The 20,947-nt window shown below is 39.4% G+C and overlaps 1 protein-coding gene across 1 annotated transcript in view; it reads right to left on the bottom strand.

The window, feature by feature from the left end:
• The window catches only part of RYR3 (ryanodine receptor 3), a 467,844-nt gene extending 451,548 nt beyond the window's left edge, over positions 1 to 16,296 (bottom strand). Inside the window, exon 1 of the mRNA XM_075193561.1 lies at positions 16,112 to 16,296. Within this exon, the coding sequence (XP_075049662.1) occupies positions 16,112 to 16,159 (48 nt within the window). The 5' untranslated portion in view covers positions 16,160 to 16,296. The remainder of the gene's footprint in view (positions 1 to 16,111) is intronic.
• Positions 16,297 to 20,947: the final 4,651 nt, after the last annotated feature.

Genomic DNA, 20,947 nt, shown 5'->3' on the forward strand with positions numbered 1-20,947 from the left:
GTTTAGACGATATACTTAATACCATCTCAGTTCAGCTGCTGGACCAAGTAACTTCAAAAGTCATTGCTGTTACCATCTCAGTTCTTATTTTGGTGATCCCCGCTGGCTTCTTGGCTGTTTCCAGCAACAGGCATAAGCACCAGTAGCTGCAGAGAAATGCTGGTCACCGATGACTGCTTTATTATTGGCGGATGACAATGCTGCTGCCTTAAAATAGCTACACATACTTTCCCGACCAAAAGTTGCAATAATTATTCTGCTACCTTAGGCATCAAGTGTTCCCCAAACCTCTTAAATTTTAAGGTCATTTGGGCAGGGAAAAGTTTACCTTTGGATTCATGGCATTGTATACAATTTGTTTCTCTCATGATACCCAATGTACAGCACTGCATACATTGTCAGAGCTTTAAAAATAAAGGGTAATAATATTGACATGTATTATTATTGATATGTGATGAGAAGAGACTACATGGTGCACATCAACAAATAGCTAAATGCAACTAAGTGCTTTGTATTTGAGAAAAGAAAGTTTAAAATTTTAAATATGTGAATGTAAATAAAAGAAATCTACCCAATTTATTTTATCAAAATGAGATGACTTGACAAACATTAATTTCATCAGAGATAACTGTACCACTACATCTGCATCAAAGCTGTTTTCAGAGACACTGGTTTGCCAATTTTAACCCACAGGACCATGAGGTGGGACTAACAGAGCTACAAGAGTAGTGTGTGACCCAAGGGTGCTGCAGGGTAGGAGTTAATTCTAAAACACTACTACAACCTCCATGGGCAAACATGGGTTATTCATTTCATTTACTCTATTAACATGATTAAAGAAAGGTCAAATTGTATAAACAATTCTATATTTAAGATAAAGTGAATGTAGTACAAGATGAAGACTTTATCCTAAAAAACAAAAATTAAAAAGTACACTTTAAGCCACCATACATGTGCTGCAGCAAACTCTCATAATATGCAGGATGAAGGCACAATTAGGATATAAAACATAAGGAATTAATAGGTATCTTTCCATCTGCCTTCTTGAGGAACTGGATTTTGAAAACTAAAAGTAGCAGTTCCCTAGTCAGTCTTCTAACCCTCTGCGTGAGATGGGTGTTTGTACCCTATGATACAGGGAGAACATCCAAATAAAGATCAGATTTCATCTGGAGATCTAATTTCTCAGTATTGGAAGCTCTATTCCCTCTATGAAGCAGCACTAGGAGTTTTGGAAATGGTAGCCAAATGCAAAAAAAAAAAATGTAGACAAGCCCTGTGCCAAAAATGGGGCAAGCTCAAAACTAATATTTTATCAAGAAGCTTATTTAGTTGCCAGCATGCAAATAAATAAGACTGGGTGTATGCCCATGGTTCTACATAGAACTTGTTCACAGAATTTTATTAAAACTGTAAATATTACAGTGGTCTGGTTTTACCTATCAAAGACATTGCAATTTCAAGCTTACCTCTGATAAGGAAAGCAAAATGGTAGCTAATAACCTGATTTTTGACACTTTCATATCTATGAGCTTTTTTTTCATTTTCACAAGCTAATAAACTCATGAAAGGCACATACAGTTTAACAAATAGGAGTCATTCTTGCCATTTCCACCACGGCATTCTGAAATTTAAAAATACAGCAGGCTATATTTCTCATTTAGTAACTTGTGTGGAAGAGCCCAAAAGCAATTTAACCTACTGTGAACCAGCAAGAGCAGTGGTAGGCAACAAGCGGTCTGCCTGAGGCCGGCAAGCTTGCACCTGTAGCCACAGCTTTGCCCTCCAGCCAACTTTTGCATCATATGACGTTCTCTGCACAGCGTAGGAAGGTCACTCAGCAGGAGGGAATTCAGTGTATTCTGCACAATGTTCTCTCGCTTCTTCCACTACTGGCTCCAGCTTTGAAGGTAAGCCATTCTTAGGCTGTAGATTAGCCTGTGAGACAGGGAAGATGTTGAGGTCTGCGTTTCAAGTGAGGGAATTCTGGAGAAAATGTGGGATCTTCAGGGTTGTGGGTGTCTGAAAGCATTTAATGCAATCAAAGATTTGAGGGCAAGTGGGAGAAATTTGGTGCAAATGGAAGGTCTGAATGGCGTTTTAGAGAAAGTGAGAGGCATTATGAAAACAGGTATGGTTTAGTGACCTACGGACTTTGGGGACAGCTATAGCTGGTTTACCACAATCTTGTTTAGGGATCAGTGAACCTCATTTGTTTCTCTGTGCCCTTTGTGTTTGGCGAGTGGCATACAGAACAAATTTAACAGCGCAAATGGCACCAGGTCAACACGCTGAAGTCTGACTGAAATACACTTAAATTCCACTAAGAACTCTACAGAAAAATATTTTTTAAACACCTCAAGACCAGTGGCAGAATTTTTTTTTTTTAATTCGTGGGTGTTTACTTAATATCTGTCCCCATCCAGTTCCTTCAGCTACTCTTTTGGGTTCATCATGGACTATCATGCTCATATTTGCCATTCTTATTTTGAAGCTAAAAATGTCAGTCTTCTTACAAAATCATACAGTGCAGAACTACATTGTGGTTTATGGATGCTGAACATATATTTTTATTAAAACTGTAGTACCAGTTCAATTTTACTAACCTGCTGACTCCCCCAGCTGGAGCCTGGGTACTGTTCCATGCGGACAGTTTTCCCGGGACACAGAGAAATCCATTTTGTTTGCCACTTTAAAATTGTAGTGGAGGGGGCATTGTGAGTGGTAAACAAGATGCTGCAAACTCTTGATTGGGCCTTCTAATTGGTGCTCTAACTTACCCCCCTACCCTCCGCCGTGTCACACAACTCAGTCTTTTGGCCAGGGCTATCAGAAGAACCACAAAGCTCCACAAAATAATTAGAGGAATTAGCAGGTTAGTAAAATGTAGGTGGTATTTGGTAGTGCAGGCTACCTGTACCTAAAACTACAAAATTAATTTTGGATGGAGTTGAAGGAGTTAATATAGGAAACAAAAGCATACTTTCCTTTGATGCACTATTTGTAGGATGCAAAAAACATTGTACTTCATCGCTTTACAGGAGCAGTAGAAGCACGTTCATTAACATGTCTCAAAGCTTGACTGCAGCTACTATACTATGTTGCTAATGAGCATTTCCATAGAGCTCCATGGTATTTTACATGTAAAAGCTTCTGAGGTCAAAGAAAGTGAATGCTTGCGAGAAAGTGTGTGTGTGTGTGTGTGTGTGTGTGTGTGTGTGTGTGTGTGTGTGTGAAGATCCTTTCACTTACATTATTTTTTTAGGATTATGGTGTCAAAACTACTTTGATAAGCTTTTAGAATGTGTCTTATCTACTTAAAATTAATACCTGCCTATAAATAAAGAATAAGAATAATAAACAAGAATAACTGGGTGTACTAGGTATTACAAAGAAAACACACGACAAAATATCCCTTGAAACTCAGTTATACAGTGATACATGTCCTAAATAATAATTAACAGAGTTAAAGATGATTTTAGAAAAAAAATCAACATAAGCTGAAAGATTAAAATTATTTTTAAGCCTATTAATGTTAAAAGATATTTTAGTTTCTAAGTACTGGCATGTCTTTACCAAATGATATGCTTCAATACAAGAACAGAATCCACGAATCACACACAAAACCAGGGGATTTAAACAACCTTCTGTTCTTCGTGCAGAGACAACAGACAATGTTATTAACTACTGTTACATCAGCCGTGCTGAGATTTATTTAAAAATGATACTGAGCCTTATGAGAATTCCAAGTGTGAAAGTGAGTGTGTCATTAAGAAGTGCCATACTAGTTATGTTTTTAATTGTCTCTTTCATTGCCTATAGGCCTTAATTCTTTACCTGGCAGAATCAGTTTGCAGAACTAGCTCTAGGCTTTCAAAAGAGGGCACAGGACTAATCAGACTAAGAAATTGGACAGATTTCATAAGAGTCCACTTTTTTCTTCTTATTTATGCGTAAAGCAAAATTTAGAATACCGTAAGTCATTATGTTGGTGCTTTACAAAGCCATGTTGAGTTAAACAGGACCTATACATTGCTGAGCAAATTACAATGACTAAGTAATTATAGTATTAATATTTCCATTGGCTAAACATAGAAATATTTTTAAAAAACAAAACAAAAAAAAAACCACAAACTCATTAGGAGACATAAATATAAAAATAGCACAGAAACATTTTTTGCACCATATTTATTACTGAAAAGTCCCTTTTATTCATTGCAACTCCTGTACATTTTCAGACTCTAGAAGGATCTGGTTTTAGCAATGTGTATGGTAGTGACACATTTCTAAACAAGTCTGATGTATGAACTTCGTGCCATTTAAAGGACCTGTTACACATGTGTCTCCATAGGCAGTGAAGTAAGGAAGAGAAGTAGAGGCCTGCACTTGCAGATCTTCATTCAGGTCAATGACTCAAATCCTGCTCAGTATATTTTATTTATTTATCTATTAACCGTTATTTATATAGCACCTAAACATTATGCAGTACTTTCCAATATTTAATCATTATCATCAGTCCCTGCCCCAATGGAAGTTACAATCTATGTTCCCTACCAGATACCAATAAAACTACCAATATGTCTTCAGAGTGTGGGAGGAAAGCCACAAACAAGGAGAGAACATACGGACACTATACAGGTAGGGCCCTTGTTGGAATCAAACCCATGAGTACAGAGCTTTGAGGCAGCAGTGCTAACTACGCTAACATGTGAAAAGGGCATCAGCACATACATGCACTTTTGATCCGCATTTGATGCATTAAGCAAGACCCCATTAATCAAACAAAATTAGAACTGCATGAACCCTGACCAGGTGCTGTTACATAATCAGAGCACTGTAACAGCGGACAATGGGCTGGTGATCTGCTCCACCCCATATGTGTCAGGAATTAGGAAATAACCAATTTGTCACTAGCCCTCATATGTCACGAGGGTTTGTGTCATATTTATGACATAATCAGAAGTTAAAATTATCTAAAATATGCATTGTGTATAATTTTAGAACTCACTGTGGAATATCAACTGCTCATTTGTCATACAACCCTATTGCTCATGATGTTCTCTGTCATAGCAAGCGACTATAGTTAGTAGACCGAGTCTCTCTTTTGAACAATCAACAAATCACATGTCAGATTGAAATTTATGACCATCCATACTGAATTCAGAGCAAATGATCAGATCTATCATTTAAAATAAGAACTGTCCACATCAAATCAATTTATGTTATTATTCCTATTTGTCCAAGTCCCTGTGCCAATATATGCTCAGGAGAATGAAATTCACCTTATACGTTCAGGAAAAGGGTCGAACTGGTCATGAAATTATAAGACAGAGTATTGTCCCAAATAACCAGTATTTTATATTGATTTATGTTCACATAGGTAAATATACACTGTGCATGCATTAGTATAATTCTGTAATGTTCGAGAGGAAACATATGTTCTGAATAATCATTTCTGGCTAATCCTGAATAGACTGATTCACACTCAGGTGTGAAGATCCCCTATTAGCATATAACTGCTTTTCCAAGCGGTCACAGAAGGGAGGGGGCTGAGGAGGAAACCATCAAAAACTGTTGTTCTTAGAGGATCACTTGGTTAGAAGTTTCACTGAACATATGTCAGTTTTCCAATTTCTGCAATTATTTATAAAGAAAACTTGTTTCCTTAATAATACTATATGTCATTTTTTTAATCTTATTTTGTGTATTATAAGAATTTTGGCCATTTTACATATTAAATGCCATTTAATGATGTTCTAGATCTGTGTTATTAACAAATTCATCTGATAATTAAACAAATTCATCTATAGCAACATAACTTAAATACATGGTACTATTTGTTTAATGATAACCTTTTTTATTGTTTATTTTAAATGTTGATTGTAGTTTGAGACAGGGTCAGGAGACGGGCTTCCTGTAAGAGTTCAGTCCTTGAAATAAACGTGGTAGAGGAAAAATTTGGAACTTAAAGTAAGAGTGTCTTATAAAAAGGGGATTTTAATCATTGCTAGATAGACCTGGTAGGTGTGCCATTAACCCTTTTAAAAACAGACGTTACTCAGGCTCATTTGAATGCCGTTTGTGAGAGGCTGTAAGGGCTATTAAATATTAAAAATACCCATCCAGGTGCAACTGATGTGGCAAAAGGCAAGAAAATCAACTACTTTCACCTTGGTATGCGACTGAAGGAGCAGCCGAGGGAAAATTAAACAACCCCAGGCCATATAAGAAATTTTCCTCTACAATCCTCCTATTTGTTGGATGCTGGTCAAAATGGGAGCTAGGAGTCAGATGATTATATGTACAGTCTTACTAGACTGGGCTACTTCTGGAACTGATGATTAATTGTCTCTCTTTTCTTTAGCACATGAGCTACTTACAATGAAGTTGACAAATGAAGGTACCCATTGATGCACAGAACAAGGGCAAGTAAGTAGGGCTTTATATTAAAGAGCCAGGTTCAAGTCTATTTAATGTTTTTCTTTTTCCAAGATATATTGAACATATGTAGGTTATTTACAAAAGCACAGCACTTGTTTAATAATGACCACTCTGTAAATACCTATGATATTTACATTGTTGCCATTTTCCACTATATTTAGTAATACTGTTCATAGTTAAATTTTTTCTTCCTACAATTAGTAAAAGCCTTCATTTAAATTCCCTATGGAAACTATGTGTCATACCCTTTGCTAGCAAAATTTCCTTACAGAGTAATAACACCAATATATCCACCAGCAGGAAGCGTCTTATCTGAAAGATGGGCAACATGGAGACATTGTATCTATGTCCTGTCACAATGTATCTCGCCACAGTCTCTTAAACAGAGATACAATTATTGTGTAGGATTTCTTTGACTCTCAGATAACAATTTAGTACCTCTTCATTGGAATGGGAATCTAAGCGAGCCGATTGTAAAATATGCTCTCTGCAACCCATTCTACAGTTCTAAGTGTTATCTTTTCTTTCTGTGTACATAAAGGACAACCTCAAATTTTACTTTGAAAATGGTCTTCATTTTGTGACTGTATTATGCCAGATTATCTGTAAATTATTCCAATTATAAACTGTCTGTGAAACAGCATTAATTCATATAACAGAACACCACCTTCCAGCCTGAGGACAAAAGGTAACAAGTGAGTTTTAATGGTTGCAAATCAAAGAACTCTTAGGGGGGATTTCAAACCCCCCCCAGAATAACCATGCGCTAGGCGTATTACCTTTAATACGGTAATTTTAACACAGATTTCTGCTTGCGGCTCAGAGAGCTGCGAGCAAAAAGCCGTCAATTAAATTACCGTATTAACGGTAATTATGCACACTATTACCGTAATATCGGTAATAGTGAGCAGGCCGCATTACTTTTTACAGTAACGCGGCTAATTGAATTTCCCCCTTACACTCCAAAATTGACACAATAAACCTAATCTTCAGATAACAATCATCTAATCAGGTCTTCTCTCTACCTTTATTTGTAAACCAGTGATGGGCATGCAGCCCTCCAAGCCGTTATTTGTGGATCCCAGCTCCTTCCTACATTATTGTCAGATTTGTTTATAATAGCTTGTAACATTTGTTTAAAATGACTACTTATATATTACAGATAGACATCTCTTTATTTGATTAAATGTTTTGTTTTAAATTATTACTGGAGATTAAGGACAATGTGTGGCACTTTTAAAGGTTAGAGGGCCGCCCATGAATTGTACTAGGTTGCCCATCACTGGCTTAAAATCTGTCTACAACCATCAGCAGGCGTCATGGTACTCATGTGGCTTGTTTACTTTTCATTTTCTAAATTAATTGGAGACATCTGAAGTAAACAGAATTATTTCCTTATGATTTATTTTGGATCTACAAATTAATTTTCGACTTGGGTGACAGCCATTTTTGGATTAAAAGCTGCTGACGACAGATGAAAACATCTGTGGTAAATATACGGTGTTTATTATTTTTAATAAAAATATATGGTATACATGAGGGTGTTTACTGTCTTTATTGTGGGTTTATTATTTTTATTAAATGTTAGTGGTTTAAATGAGGGTGTTGTGATTTTGTAAACATTTTCTTTTGTTAAACTACAGGTCCCAGGCAGCCGTGGGTGTCAGGGCATGTTGGCACTTGTGGTTCTCCAAGTGCCAACATGCTCTGGCTGCCATGGGTATGCTGGTGCTTGTAGTTATACAAGTAGCTGCATGCCCACATTATTTATGGCACCCGGGCTGGCTGGGGCTTGTAGTTCCACAAGACAAAACGGCATCAGTCTATTTTTTTTAATCATAATCGCCATTTATTATCCTACACCCACCACCCGGGGGTGTGGGAAGAGCCCTACTGCTTTCAGCACTGGACTGGGTGTCCCTAGAGGGGGGCGCTTGTTTTTTTCAGCGGACCCCACTCCCTAGGGAATCCAGCCTAGCGCTGAACAGCCTGGGGTTGGTTGTCATTATGGCAGGGGGACCCCTGCCGCGTGTCCTCCTGCTATAGTGCCACCAACCCCAGCTGGTTTGCCTAGTGCTGGTTCCGCGAAAATCTGGGGGACCCCACGCAAAATTTTTCCCTGATTTTCACACAGAACCAGCAGTAGTCTGGCAGCACTAGGGTTAATACTGAATAGAGGGGGGACCCCACGTTTTTTTTAAAAAAAACAAAACAAAACAACTTTTATCTATTTTTTTACAGTTTTGACAGCTGCCGGGACCTATGACAGTATGACAGGCAGTGTAACAGTGATGTGTTTATACAACACGCTGCTAGAATGCAGCGTGTTGTATCTGGCGTGTTTGAATGCAAACTCTCCTGAGTTTGCTTAATCGCAGCTTCATACATTTGAGACTTGTATAGCTAAAGTGGCAAACAGTTGGGAGTTTGATATCTCGATTTTGGAAATAGCGATTTTGACAGAAGCACAACTCTGGCGATTTTACATGAAATCTCAGCTTCATACATCTGCGAGTTTCAACTCTCCTGAGAAAAACGCTGGATTTGCAAAATTGGACCTTAATACATTTACCCGCAGATGTCAAAATGTTGTGCCAAGTCATCTGCATTATCAATGGGTGTCTAAGAATTTTGCAAAGCACACAATAGTATATAGCACATGTAGGTAACATTGGCACACAGCGGTAGCTGAAAGGAAAGGTGGTGCAAGATGGAATTGTCCTTGGGCCCTCCCACCCTTATGTTGGATCATAAAAAGGACATGCACAATTTAACAAACCAAGCACTTCAGCAACAAGGATTGACACTTTTGAGGCTAATGCGCTTTTTTTTTTTTGGGCCCCCACAAAACAAACTAACAATGGGCTTAAGGCACCTAAGGTAACAGTGCTGTTAATGAACTCTACTGTGGCAAGATGTTGTTATCATCATCATCCTCAGCCTCATCAGTTTGTAAATCATCCTCACACATTATTAATTCATCACTGCTGGAATCCATCATTACAGAAGTGTCAGTATTTTGATGTAATTGGCGGGAAAGGACTTCCTCGTGGAAATTCAAGTTCATTTTAATTGACAATATCTTTTCAACATTTTGAGGAAGTAGCCTCCAACGCCGATTGTTGACAAGGTTCCAGGCTGTGCTGAAAACAATTTCCGAGTACACACTGGAAGGTGGGCAGCATAGGCAGTGCAAAGCGAGTTGGCACATAAGTCTCCAAATTTCCTTTTTCCTCCCAGTATGTAAAGGGACTGTCTGATGTGTCTATTTCTATGCTGTCGCTAAAAAAATCCTTCACCACCCTTTGGATGTTGATAGTAGGATCAGGTTGAGTTACGTTTTTTGGTCAATTCTTTTAGACCAGTCCAGATGTCAAAATGTTGTGCTGAGTCATCTCCATCATCCCTGGGTCTCTTAGGAAAGCTAAGATTTTACCTAGCAGCAGTTGAGTGAGAAACTGAAGGAGGAGACTCCATCCTGTCACGTAACACTTGAGCTGTCATCTTACTCACCAGAGCTCCTTGCATCTCTTCAGATCTGGGTCAGTTGGAAAGAAAGAGAAGACATAGCTCTTAAACCTAGGATCAAGTACAGTTGTCAAAATGTAGTGATCAGATTTCAAAATTTTGATAACTCTTGGAACCTGGCAAAGCGAATAAAGTACTTGATCTACAAGTTACTTAGCGTAATTGCTTTGTTTAATCTCCTCCTTCAGTATCTCAAGCTGCTTTTCCAAAAGTCTAGTTAAGGGAATCACTTGACTCAAGCTAGCAGTGTCTGAACTCACTTCACAGGTGACTACTTCGAATGGTTTCAGCACCTTGCACAACACGAAAAGGAATTCTCCACTGCGCTTGAGTAAACTACATCCCCCCTCCTTTCCCAATGTCATGGCTTGTGAAGTAAGCGGGGATGGCTTTTCGCTGTTCTTCCATCCGCAGAAGCATATACAGGGTGGAATTCCACCTTGTCACCACCTCTTGCTTAAGTGGATGGCAGGGCAAATTAAATTGCTCTTTTAGCTGCTGCAATCTCCTACATGCACGTCCCTGTTATTTTTTAAAAAGCTATGCACGACAAAGTTTATTTTGTGAGCAAAACAGGGAGTGTGATGGAATTCATCCAGATGTAATGATCTCACAATATTGGTGGCGTTATCAGAAATTACATATCCCGAGGAGAGTCCAAGCAGTATAAGCCATGTTGCAATGACATCCCTTAGTTTTTGTAACAGATTGTCAGCTGTATTCCGCTTAGTGAAGCCGGTGATACACAGAGTAGTCGGCTTCTGAAAAATGTGACGAACTTGGGTACATGTTGCTGCTATTCCTGCTGGTGAAGGCGAATCAGCAACCCAGTGGGCTGTCACAGTCATATAATCTTTAGTTTGCCCAGTTCCGCTTGTCCACATATCTGTGGATAAGTGTACAGTGGGTAGAATGACATTTTGTAGCCCAATAATTATATTTTTACGAACCTTCTGGTAGAGGTGAGGAATAGCTTTTCTGGTAAAATGGTGTTGTGATGGAATTTGGTAACGGGTACACAAGACCTCAAGTAACTGTCTAAAACCAGCTGCATTAATAGTGGATATTAGATGCAGATCTAATACTAGCATAGTCTCCATGGCGTCTGTGATCCGATTAGCGACTGGGTGACAGCTTTCATAATTGCTTCCTCTTGCAAACGATTGTTTAACAGTCAATTGTTGTAAACTACTAGCAGTCTTCTTCTTGGTCCGCTTCTGGGATGAAGATCCACCCCCAGCAGCAGCAGCAGCGGGACTAACGCTCAAGATTTCTTCTGAGAAATCCAGGATAGTGGAGGAGTCATCTAGCCTTACTAACTTGGATACAGGACTAACTCCGATAGCTACTGAGGATATTGATGAGAACGATGTTGTGGGTGTAGATTGCAGGTGTCAGGATCTAGCTGAGAGAAGGGACCTAGCTGATGCTGGACTGCTTGTTATTTTTGAAGCATAAGTTTCCGAATTTCCTAACAGCTTGCCATGAAATCGCTTCAAATGGCGTAACATGGATGAGGTTCCTAGATGGCTAACGTCCCTACCTCCACTGACTGTGGCTTTACAAATGCTACAAATGGCTAGACAACTGTTGTCAGGATTTGGGTAAAATTAATCCACACATAAGAGGTGAATTTTTCGGTCTTATGACAATGGCCGCTTTCTTATCACTGGCAAGAACTGCTTCCACTGGTGCAGGACTTACACAAACAACATCATCCTCATCAACATCATCATTAGCGCCCTCGTCAGCTACACAAATATCCCCCTCATCCTGTTTCAATTCCAAATTGGCATCCTCAATTTGTGTATAATCGGCTACACTTGGGCTGTGCATGCACACATCTGCAGAAATGCAGGTACACTATCAGAAAGGTCAGGCTTACACTTAGCACTTGTGGATAGACTCTCATGTGGATTTGTGTCATTTCTGAATCTGAACATGCATTTTCCTCTAATGTCTTACTGTTTTCTTCCAGCTCGGCTTTTACATGTAAAAGTATTTGGACACCACTTTTAGAGTCCAAATGACAAGGTCTTGCTTGGTCATGACAGACCTTTCAAGAAGATGCCTCAGTGACAGTTGCAGAACTAGCACTCATAGAGAAAGGCGAAGGCCTCACTCTTTCCTTGCCACTGCGTGTGTAGAATGGCATGTTGGCAATTTTATTTTTTTCTGCAGATAACTTTGCCTGGATTACAGGTCTTTTTTTTCTTGACCAAGGTAAAAGGTGTTTTTTTTACATTTTTGTTTCCCTGACTTAAAAACAATATGCACTATAACAGAGGCTTTAGCGATGACATGGAGGGATTACTATCATCATGACTGGTGCCAGCAGCTGCTTGGTCCTCCTGGTCTTCTGTATACTGCTGTGAATCCATTTAGATATCACAGTACAATGTGACTGCAGATTTAGACCAAGACTGCCAACCCTATCATTTCTATTTCAGCAATGACAATTAGCAATGGAGCAATTGAGCTCTCCTGAATGTCACTGGAGACTTTGAAGAACACTGCTACCTCTCCTCTTTCTTTTCTAGCTATGACGCTGCCCAACTGCAATAGAGACTGCCAAGAACCGTGCTACCCCTTCTGTGTCCCTCTGGCGCTGGATCGCCGTGGAGGGCGGTACTTATGGAATCCAAAACTCGTGAGATCCGACGGCGTATTGACAACGTTTAGCCTCATTTTCAAAGTAAAAATTGTATAAAACAAAAAAAGAAAAAGGTTCCTCAAGAAAAATAATTATTCTCATATCCAGAAAAACAATACACATTATGGTTCATTCATCACTTCATCGTTTCATTTGTTTATGTTATTAAGCATATGAACCACCTCTTTCTTGTTTTAAATGGTTATCATAACCAACCAATGAATTGCCAGGTAACAAGATATCTGCTGTAACAAATGCTATTATTTCAAACGCTGCCTGCTTTTTTAAATTCATTAAACTCTCCTAAAGGGAGCACTGGGGCTAGAAGGTACAGTTTTGCATCTTTGCAAAAGCATGTTGTGCTGCAGAGGGTCAAATTTAAACTGTACAGTCAGATTTAGAGTTGAAAGTGAGGTGTCCTTACTAATAAATCTGCCCAGTAATTGTGGACCAGATGCAAAGGGAGGCAGCATTTTCTCTGCATGCAAAAAAAAAAGTGCACCTCTGCAGCATAATATAGTTTGCTCAGGTTCAGAAATTTCACCTTTTAGCTGGATTTCTTCCTAACATTATGAGTCCCTTAGGTTCAAAGAGGTTTTTTTTTGGAAAGCAGGTATGTTAACCTTTTTTTTAAAAAAAAAAAAAAATAATATTAAGTGATTGAGAAATATACCTGCAAGTTGACCAATATGGTATCAAAACATTCTCCTCTTTGATAGGACCATTGAAGATGAGAGAGGTGTTGTTAATGAAAGGGGAATTGCTTAGTGTGCTACAAATATTACGTGACAAAGGGCTTTAATTAGGTCATTCTAGTCCTGTTGACATCGGTGTAGTTGGACCATTTAAGGTTTGTTGTAAATGATGCATTCCTGGTAAAATGCACAGATTTTCAGCACGAGTTTACGAGATCTTATTATTATTGTTTATTTATAAGGCGCCACAAAGTGTCCGCAGTGCCGTACATAGAGCATGAGAAAACACAAATCAAAAACAAAAACAGGACACGGCCTACAGGGCACTACAGTAAACTATCAACCCAGTAGAGAGTAGGACAAAATAGGACATGACATACAGGGCAATACAAATAAAGTGCAGTAAATTAACAATACACTTGTACTAAAAAGACATAAGTGGAGGGCAGGATACTAAGAAGCTAGAGAGGAAAGAAGGGGAGATAACTAAAGCAAGCAAGGGAGGGGAGAGAGAAATATATAAAGCTTTACCTGTGCCCTAGAGTGTGGGCGCAACTAACAAGATTAAAGCCAGCGAGGTAGGAAGACAAGGGAGAAGACGAGACCAAGAGCCGGGGCATAGAGATGTGGAAATCAAGTAGGGAAGCCGAGGGGAAAGGTAACAAAAGGAGGAGGACACAGGGATAAGAGGGCCATGCTCGCGTGAGCTTACAATCTAGAAGGGAAGGGCCCACTAACAAGAGAGACAAAGCAGGGAGTAAGGGTGAGGAAAGTAGAGGTCTGGGGATGGAAAAGAGCAGGTGGTAAGATGAGGGGGAAATAGAAAGAGGGTGAGGAGAACTAAAACTGTTGAAGGGGTAAGAAGGGAAGTGGGTAGGATAGAAAAAGCAGGGTAGGCTTCCCTGAATACAAACGGAGATAATGCAAACTGACTGTTTACATGATGATCAAACAGAAAAAAAATCAAAATAAAGTGGATGCACAATTTCCATCTGTGTTCCATTTTGTAAATATGTTTATCTGAACATCTGAAATATTTTAGCACAGATCACTATGCTTGGCAGAAAATGCTCATCATCATGGGGGTTCTGTGGGAAATGCACCCGATGCTCACATGGGCCAATTCCATCACTGAACACAGGCTTTAATATTAGATAGATGATAGATGTTCTTAACCGGCAGCAAAAGCACATACTAAATTGAGGACACAATCAAAACACAAATTTAGTTAAAATAATGTTTTTTTAGTTAAAGTTTACACATGAAAATAAAATTAAACACATTTTTAAATAAGTGACTTCAATGATTATCTGATTACTGCCTGTGCTACTGATATTTCACACATGCATTATGGAGGCAGCACCAGGATTTTTTCAGGTGCAAGAACTTGAAATTTAGAATGTTTGCTCTATACACGCTAGACTCCAATAACTACATTTGCTTCTCTAGAATTTCCACAAACACTATAGAAACAATATTGCAACCTGTGCAGTAAACAAAATAGGTCATATATTATACACAGTATCCAAGAAAACGGCTGTCCTTAAGGCAGCAATACTTCCCCATCTGCTTTTGCTCAAGACTTGCTTGGTGTGCTAGTGAAATAGTTTATTGCTGCTCATGTGTTACAATAAACTGCTATTACATCGAATCAAGCATGAGGAATGAAGTATGACTATCCCCCTGTATCACTTTATAACCCCAAAGCTTGCAGGCCATGTTAGACAGGATTTGTGGTTTGGACACTGCCGGCTGTGATAGATGGTAACAGACAGGATCTGTGGTTACTAGAGCCATGTGCATACATACAAGGAAGGAATTGCTATGCGAGACTCTGGAATTCAGCTCCTATAATACACAGTTCATCTAGGGGAATAATTATGCTACACGGCTGGTATATTGAAGTGTGAGTGAAAAATCATTTTCACTAGGTTACTCTGTTTTGGGTGCTTGCAGAGGGTCCCCATTTCACTCATGGGTTAAGGACATTATCTATAACAATGCCGTGCAGAAAAGGAATTGGCTCTCTGCAGAGCTGCAGACCATCTTTGTGCACAATCCGTCCATTCTCTGCGCTATTGAGAAATGGGCATTCAAGCAATGACATTTGAACACGACTCATTTAAAAAAAAATCTGGCAGGCGTGACAAATGATCTTGAGTGATAATTGCAAATGTAGCTCCTCCACTATACCTCTAACTCAAGAGTCCTACCCAAGTAAAAAAAAAAAAAAAAAAAAAAAAAGATTCCTTTCAGTCTTTAGGAAAGGTCATGTGCCTTGTGCGGTGTGGATATTAGATATTATTAGACAGGGTTCCCTCATCTGCAGCCAAACTATCTGAGACCGGTAGGAGAAGCACCTGCTACATGAAACTGCGTGATGTACCCCATTACAGACACCAAACAGCAAAATAACATTAATCAGCAATTGGGAATAAGAAAACAGAAGACAAATCGTGGGTCATATTCGATCGACTAGGGCTTGCTTAAAAACACCATGATAAAGTTTAAGTGTGACTACGTAAGCTTGCCGAAAGGCACGTACCTGCTTCTATTAAACAATAGCACAGAACAGAATGGGGTAAGGCTTTGACAGAGATTGAGCTGTATACGGTTCTTAGCTTAGACCATCTAACCTGTTCAGATGTATCCTATATTCCTCAAGAAGCCACTGTAAATATATACTATATTTCACACTGCTGCTAGCAATAATTGGTGCAACCCCCCCTCCTCTGAAAATAGCATGCAATGGATGCTGGCTCCAAACAATAATAACAATGAAAGCAGTACTTACAGTGCGGAGGAATTGTATCTCATCCTCCACTTCGCCCCCTTCAGCCATGGCTCTTGAGGAGTCAGCTCTGCTAAGACTCTGCTTGCCTCCACTGGCGGCTCAGCGTGCTGTGCAGCTCTTCTCCCAGCAATATTAGCATACAGCTAATCCACAACCATATAGGGAGCAGAGCTACCGTGTACTAACTCTACTGCACTGCAGACTGTCAACCCCTTCAGTGCCAGCAGTACAATCTCACACATCTACACACACTACTAGACATCAGACTAATACATCAAAAGCATGTAGACTTAAACCTACACAACGTTGCCCAATATAGCTGTACACACTCTTGCAGATTGTCCTATACATCTGCTTGTGATATGTATGGAAAACACACGGTATACGTATATGACAATTCATATTTAAAACACTTTTATTCGAATTATTATATCGTTTGATTCCGTGTGTAGATAGTTGACGCACGTCAGATATTCTATGGCAGATTAATTTGTCCGAATGCTATAAAAACCCATTTACAAATGTGATTTTGCTGAGACCACTAATTTCAGCAAGCATGTTGGAAGCGTGCATAGCGTCTGGCACGTTTTAGATGTGAAATCATTACGTTCCTCTCTGCAGATCTATGATGCACTGCGATATGCTGTAATACTATCATTACTGCCTTCCCATTGGGTAAGCTCTTGAAACACAATCAATAACCTGGGTGCGGGTCACTTCTAAATGCAATTCTCTGGCCAGGTTAGCTCGTTCCTAATAAGACCATGACAGCCCTTTGCTTGCTACAGAATGTATTTCCAGAAAGAGACTGCTGAGTTTAAAGACAAATATCAATCACTTGTAGACTAATAGATATTATTCTTCAGTTGCAGTTTTATGTACTTGTACATAGTCTATACTCTATGGGCATAGCTAAACACAAGAACCACCTTTTGGTTTGTTTATAAAGGCTGAATAATCATTATTGGAAGACTGGTGCAACACTGAGTTGCTGTTAACAATCATCCAGTGTAATCCTGCTATCATAACAGTAGCAGGTCTGTATAAACCATAATTATCATTTATGGTTTCATTTTTAATAACTATATTTTTTAATCTAAAAAAACCAGTACAAATATACCAGTTGTATACATTAATATTAAATGGTGTTTAACAACAAATATGTTATTAGTTATTGAGTTTTCTCAAGTTGTTGAATACATGTTTACTGACTGTGGTCTTCATTCATTAAAGCACGTAAAACAAACATATTTTTTTAAAACAACGCACCTTTGGGCATACGCATGTCAACAAGGAGTAGATCTGAAGAAACGTCTCTTATTGAAAACAGGTCTAGGTACACTCTGTTCTGACAGAGAAAAGAATGTAGGTTACAATCAATCCATATGTGTAATCTAAAGTACCAGCAGAACGTACAGAAAAAAAATTATTTAATCATGTAGTATAGTTATTAATGAAAAAAGTATTTTAAAAATAAGATTTTTTTTTTCATTTTCTTCTCCCATTAAATACTTTTATTAGGATGTTATTAATGTCTACTGTACATAACATGCATTTTTACAGTTGCTCGTCATCACTATCGCTTGAATCGGACGTTGGAGCGTGTGTTTGAGCTTGACATGCCCTTACTCTACATTGACTATGTACATACGCCCATATCCCTCCCTGTTCCACCCAATAAATCATAGGCTGTCATAAGGGTCCTTTGCGCTCAAGATAAATTGGATAATCTTGCTTTCACTGGCATATTGTTACAACTCTGCCTGTGTTTTGTATGTGGCAGAAGTGCCTTTGGTCCATCAGAGGTGCTGCTGTTCTGCTCCTGAGCTTGCACCATGCCTGAAGGGGTTAACCTCCTTGCCAATTAGAACTGCACCTGGCCCTCAGCTTCTTATACCTGCCTTTACCTGTATTCAGAGCAGTGGTTTCGCCATTGCTTAATCTTCCAAAAACATATTGGTAGGTTAATTGACTGCTATCAAATTGACCCTAATGTGTGCGTCTGTCTGTGTTAGGGAATTTAGACTGTAAGCCCCAATGGGGCAGGGACTGATGTGAGTGAGTTCTCTGTACAACGCTGCGTAATTAGTGGCGCTATATAAATAAATGGTGATGATGATGATGTTGTGACCCTCGGCTTGATTCCTGGACCCTGCTCGTTTGCCTGTTGCCCTAACCTTTGGCTTGACTTCTGGACCTTGCTTATTTGCTTGTGACCTTGATCTCTGCCTGGCTATTTGGACTTTGTTTATCTGATCTCTGCTTGATCCCTGGACTCTGCTTCCCTGGACAGCCTTGTGCCTTCTGGACTGGGGTAAATTTATAATACCTGTTCCTGCCATTTTACTATACAGTCTCTTTTGGAACCTGTTCTTATCTGTAGATTTGAGTTATCTTTGTTAATGTATTTACCTGAATGAAGACACTTTGCTTTATACTTTCGTTGCTCTTCGTGACTGCACTAGGAATCGTAAAACACATATAGTCCGGTTGTGGACATGTGCAGAGTGATTTTTGCGCAAAATATGGCACATAGAGGCATTTACATTTATTAATAAATCAGGCCCTGTGTGTTCATTCATTGTCACAGCTATTTTATTCCATCTGAATTCCCAGTTGTGTATCTCCAGTAAGGTAACCAATATTCTTTTGTTTACTTATTTAATAAGAAAAGAGAATAAAAGGACCATGATCTGGTGCTTACAATTTGCAATGTCATATTTGTATGGGAGAGTCGCAAGCTAGAAAACGTAGCTTGGATCATGTGGTGTGTAAAGATACCGGGTTTTCTGGCCCAATTATACCCACTTCACTCTGGCTGGCCACCCACGGGTGCCTTCCTAGTCCAGGGAAGCCTACCCAGTACGTTCTAAGTTTCTTATTAGTCACTCAGGCAAATGCAGTTAGAAAGTAAAGCAATACATTTATTGTAATAAAAACAATCACTAGATTATTATGTACACACAGTAAAAAAATGCCAGGCAGGTTAACCACATCATCTGTCCCTTACCACAATAGCTTAAGGAGCTACAGTCACCTGGATGTCCTGACTGAAAGACCCATGGAGTTATTCTCTTAGCTGCAGCTGAATTCCATTGGTAGAAAAAGAAAACTCAAAACCAGCTACACTGCAACTTCCATGAATCAAATCCCAGCATGAATATCTCCACCCCCATTGGATTGGCTCTTTATATTTAGGGTTAAGGTTACACAATGCTTTCCCCTCCCTGGGCAAACTCCTGAGCCTCTCCTTGTTAAACATCGGTGAGTCCTGGACTGGGGGGGTTGGAGAGGGGAGTGGAGATGAGCTGTACTTCCACAGAACCTCCCCTGCCAGATTGTAGACCAAATGTCTGTAGTAGTCTTGTGAGAACAATGGATACTAATTAGCCTTCCCCCTCACCAATATCTTGCAACTTGATCCCTACCCATAAGCCCCCTGGCTTCACTTTAAGGACAGTGAGTAACAACCTCGCTCCCACATGAACAATATACAATAACCAAAATACATATTTACAATGAGCTCCAATGTCCCCTTATCCACATGTAATTAGACACTGCAGTTGTACTCTGTTGAGCTGGGGAACAAAAGCAATGGCTATAAAAGTACTTGCTATAATCCACATTATGTGAGGAATGAGTGACAGGCTGGTTAAATTGTTATCAAACTCGTTTCGTCACATGGTGTGTTGAAGACAGGCTCTTTTGTGACTCTAGGAAACTTGGTGGTATACCTGTCTCACATTCCAAAAAAGGTTAAATTAATTTTTCTTGTCTAATATTGTATCTCGTCAGTCCATCTTCAAGAGGTGGCATAACTTTTTTTTTTTTAAAGAATGTGATTGATGGAGTCTTTTGGTGGGTCCATAACTGCAGGATTGTTTTCCAAGCTGCTGTGCTAATGGGCAACAAAGAAACCCCCCCCCCCCTTTGTGTTTCTTTGTGGACAGTCTTGGAGTTACTTCCAAGACTACCCATTCCAGAGTGTAGGATGTAGAATTGAAAAAATAATTCCTTGCATATCTCTTAACTTGACGCCAAAATCTTCTGGCTTTAGGACATCCACACTGACACAGATCAGGCTCTGCCATATTACTTTTGAGACAGTTATGAGATTTGGAAAATCCTGCTAAGAATTGCAATTTAGGGAATAGATTCGCTTTGTGAGAAATGTTAAACATTTTATGTGTTAGTAGGTAGAAGCCTACATGATTCTATAAGCGCCCAAACTAGTCCACCTTATCATCTGATATTCAAAGTTATGTTCTTTCTTGTGAAGAATTCGCCAGAAGCAAATCCTCTAGAAGCCACCCTTCAGGTCAGTTGTTGCCCTTGTCTACTGCAGCTAAACCATGGACACACCTTTTGATGGATTTCATTGTTGATCTTCCATGGTCATCCGGTCACAATACCATATTGGTGGTTGTTGATCACTGCAGTAAGATGGCCCACTTTGTAACGTTACCTAAACTACCTGATGCACGAACACTGGCTCCGTTGTTCATTCAACATATTTTTCGGTTACAGGGTTTTTCTGAGGACATCGTCTCTGACCATGGTTCCCAATTTGTCGCCCACTTTTGGAGATCTTTCTGCAGCTTGCTGGGAATGAAGGTTAGCCTATCATCCGCTTACCATTCGTAATCCAATGGCCAGATGGAGAGAACTAATCAGTCCTTGGAACAGTTCCTTCACTTGTATATCTCCAAATTTCATGATAACTGGTCCTCTCTACTCCCGTGGGCTGAATTTGCCTATAACAATTCTTGATTTTCCTCAACCCGCATATCTCCGTTTTTCTGCAATCTTGGTTTCCATCACAGGGCGAATTCTCTT

The sequence above is a fragment of the Mixophyes fleayi genome, chromosome 12 (assembly GCF_038048845.1).
Source record: "Mixophyes fleayi isolate aMixFle1 chromosome 12, aMixFle1.hap1, whole genome shotgun sequence".
Lineage (NCBI taxonomy): Eukaryota > Metazoa > Chordata > Amphibia > Anura > Limnodynastidae > Mixophyes > Mixophyes fleayi.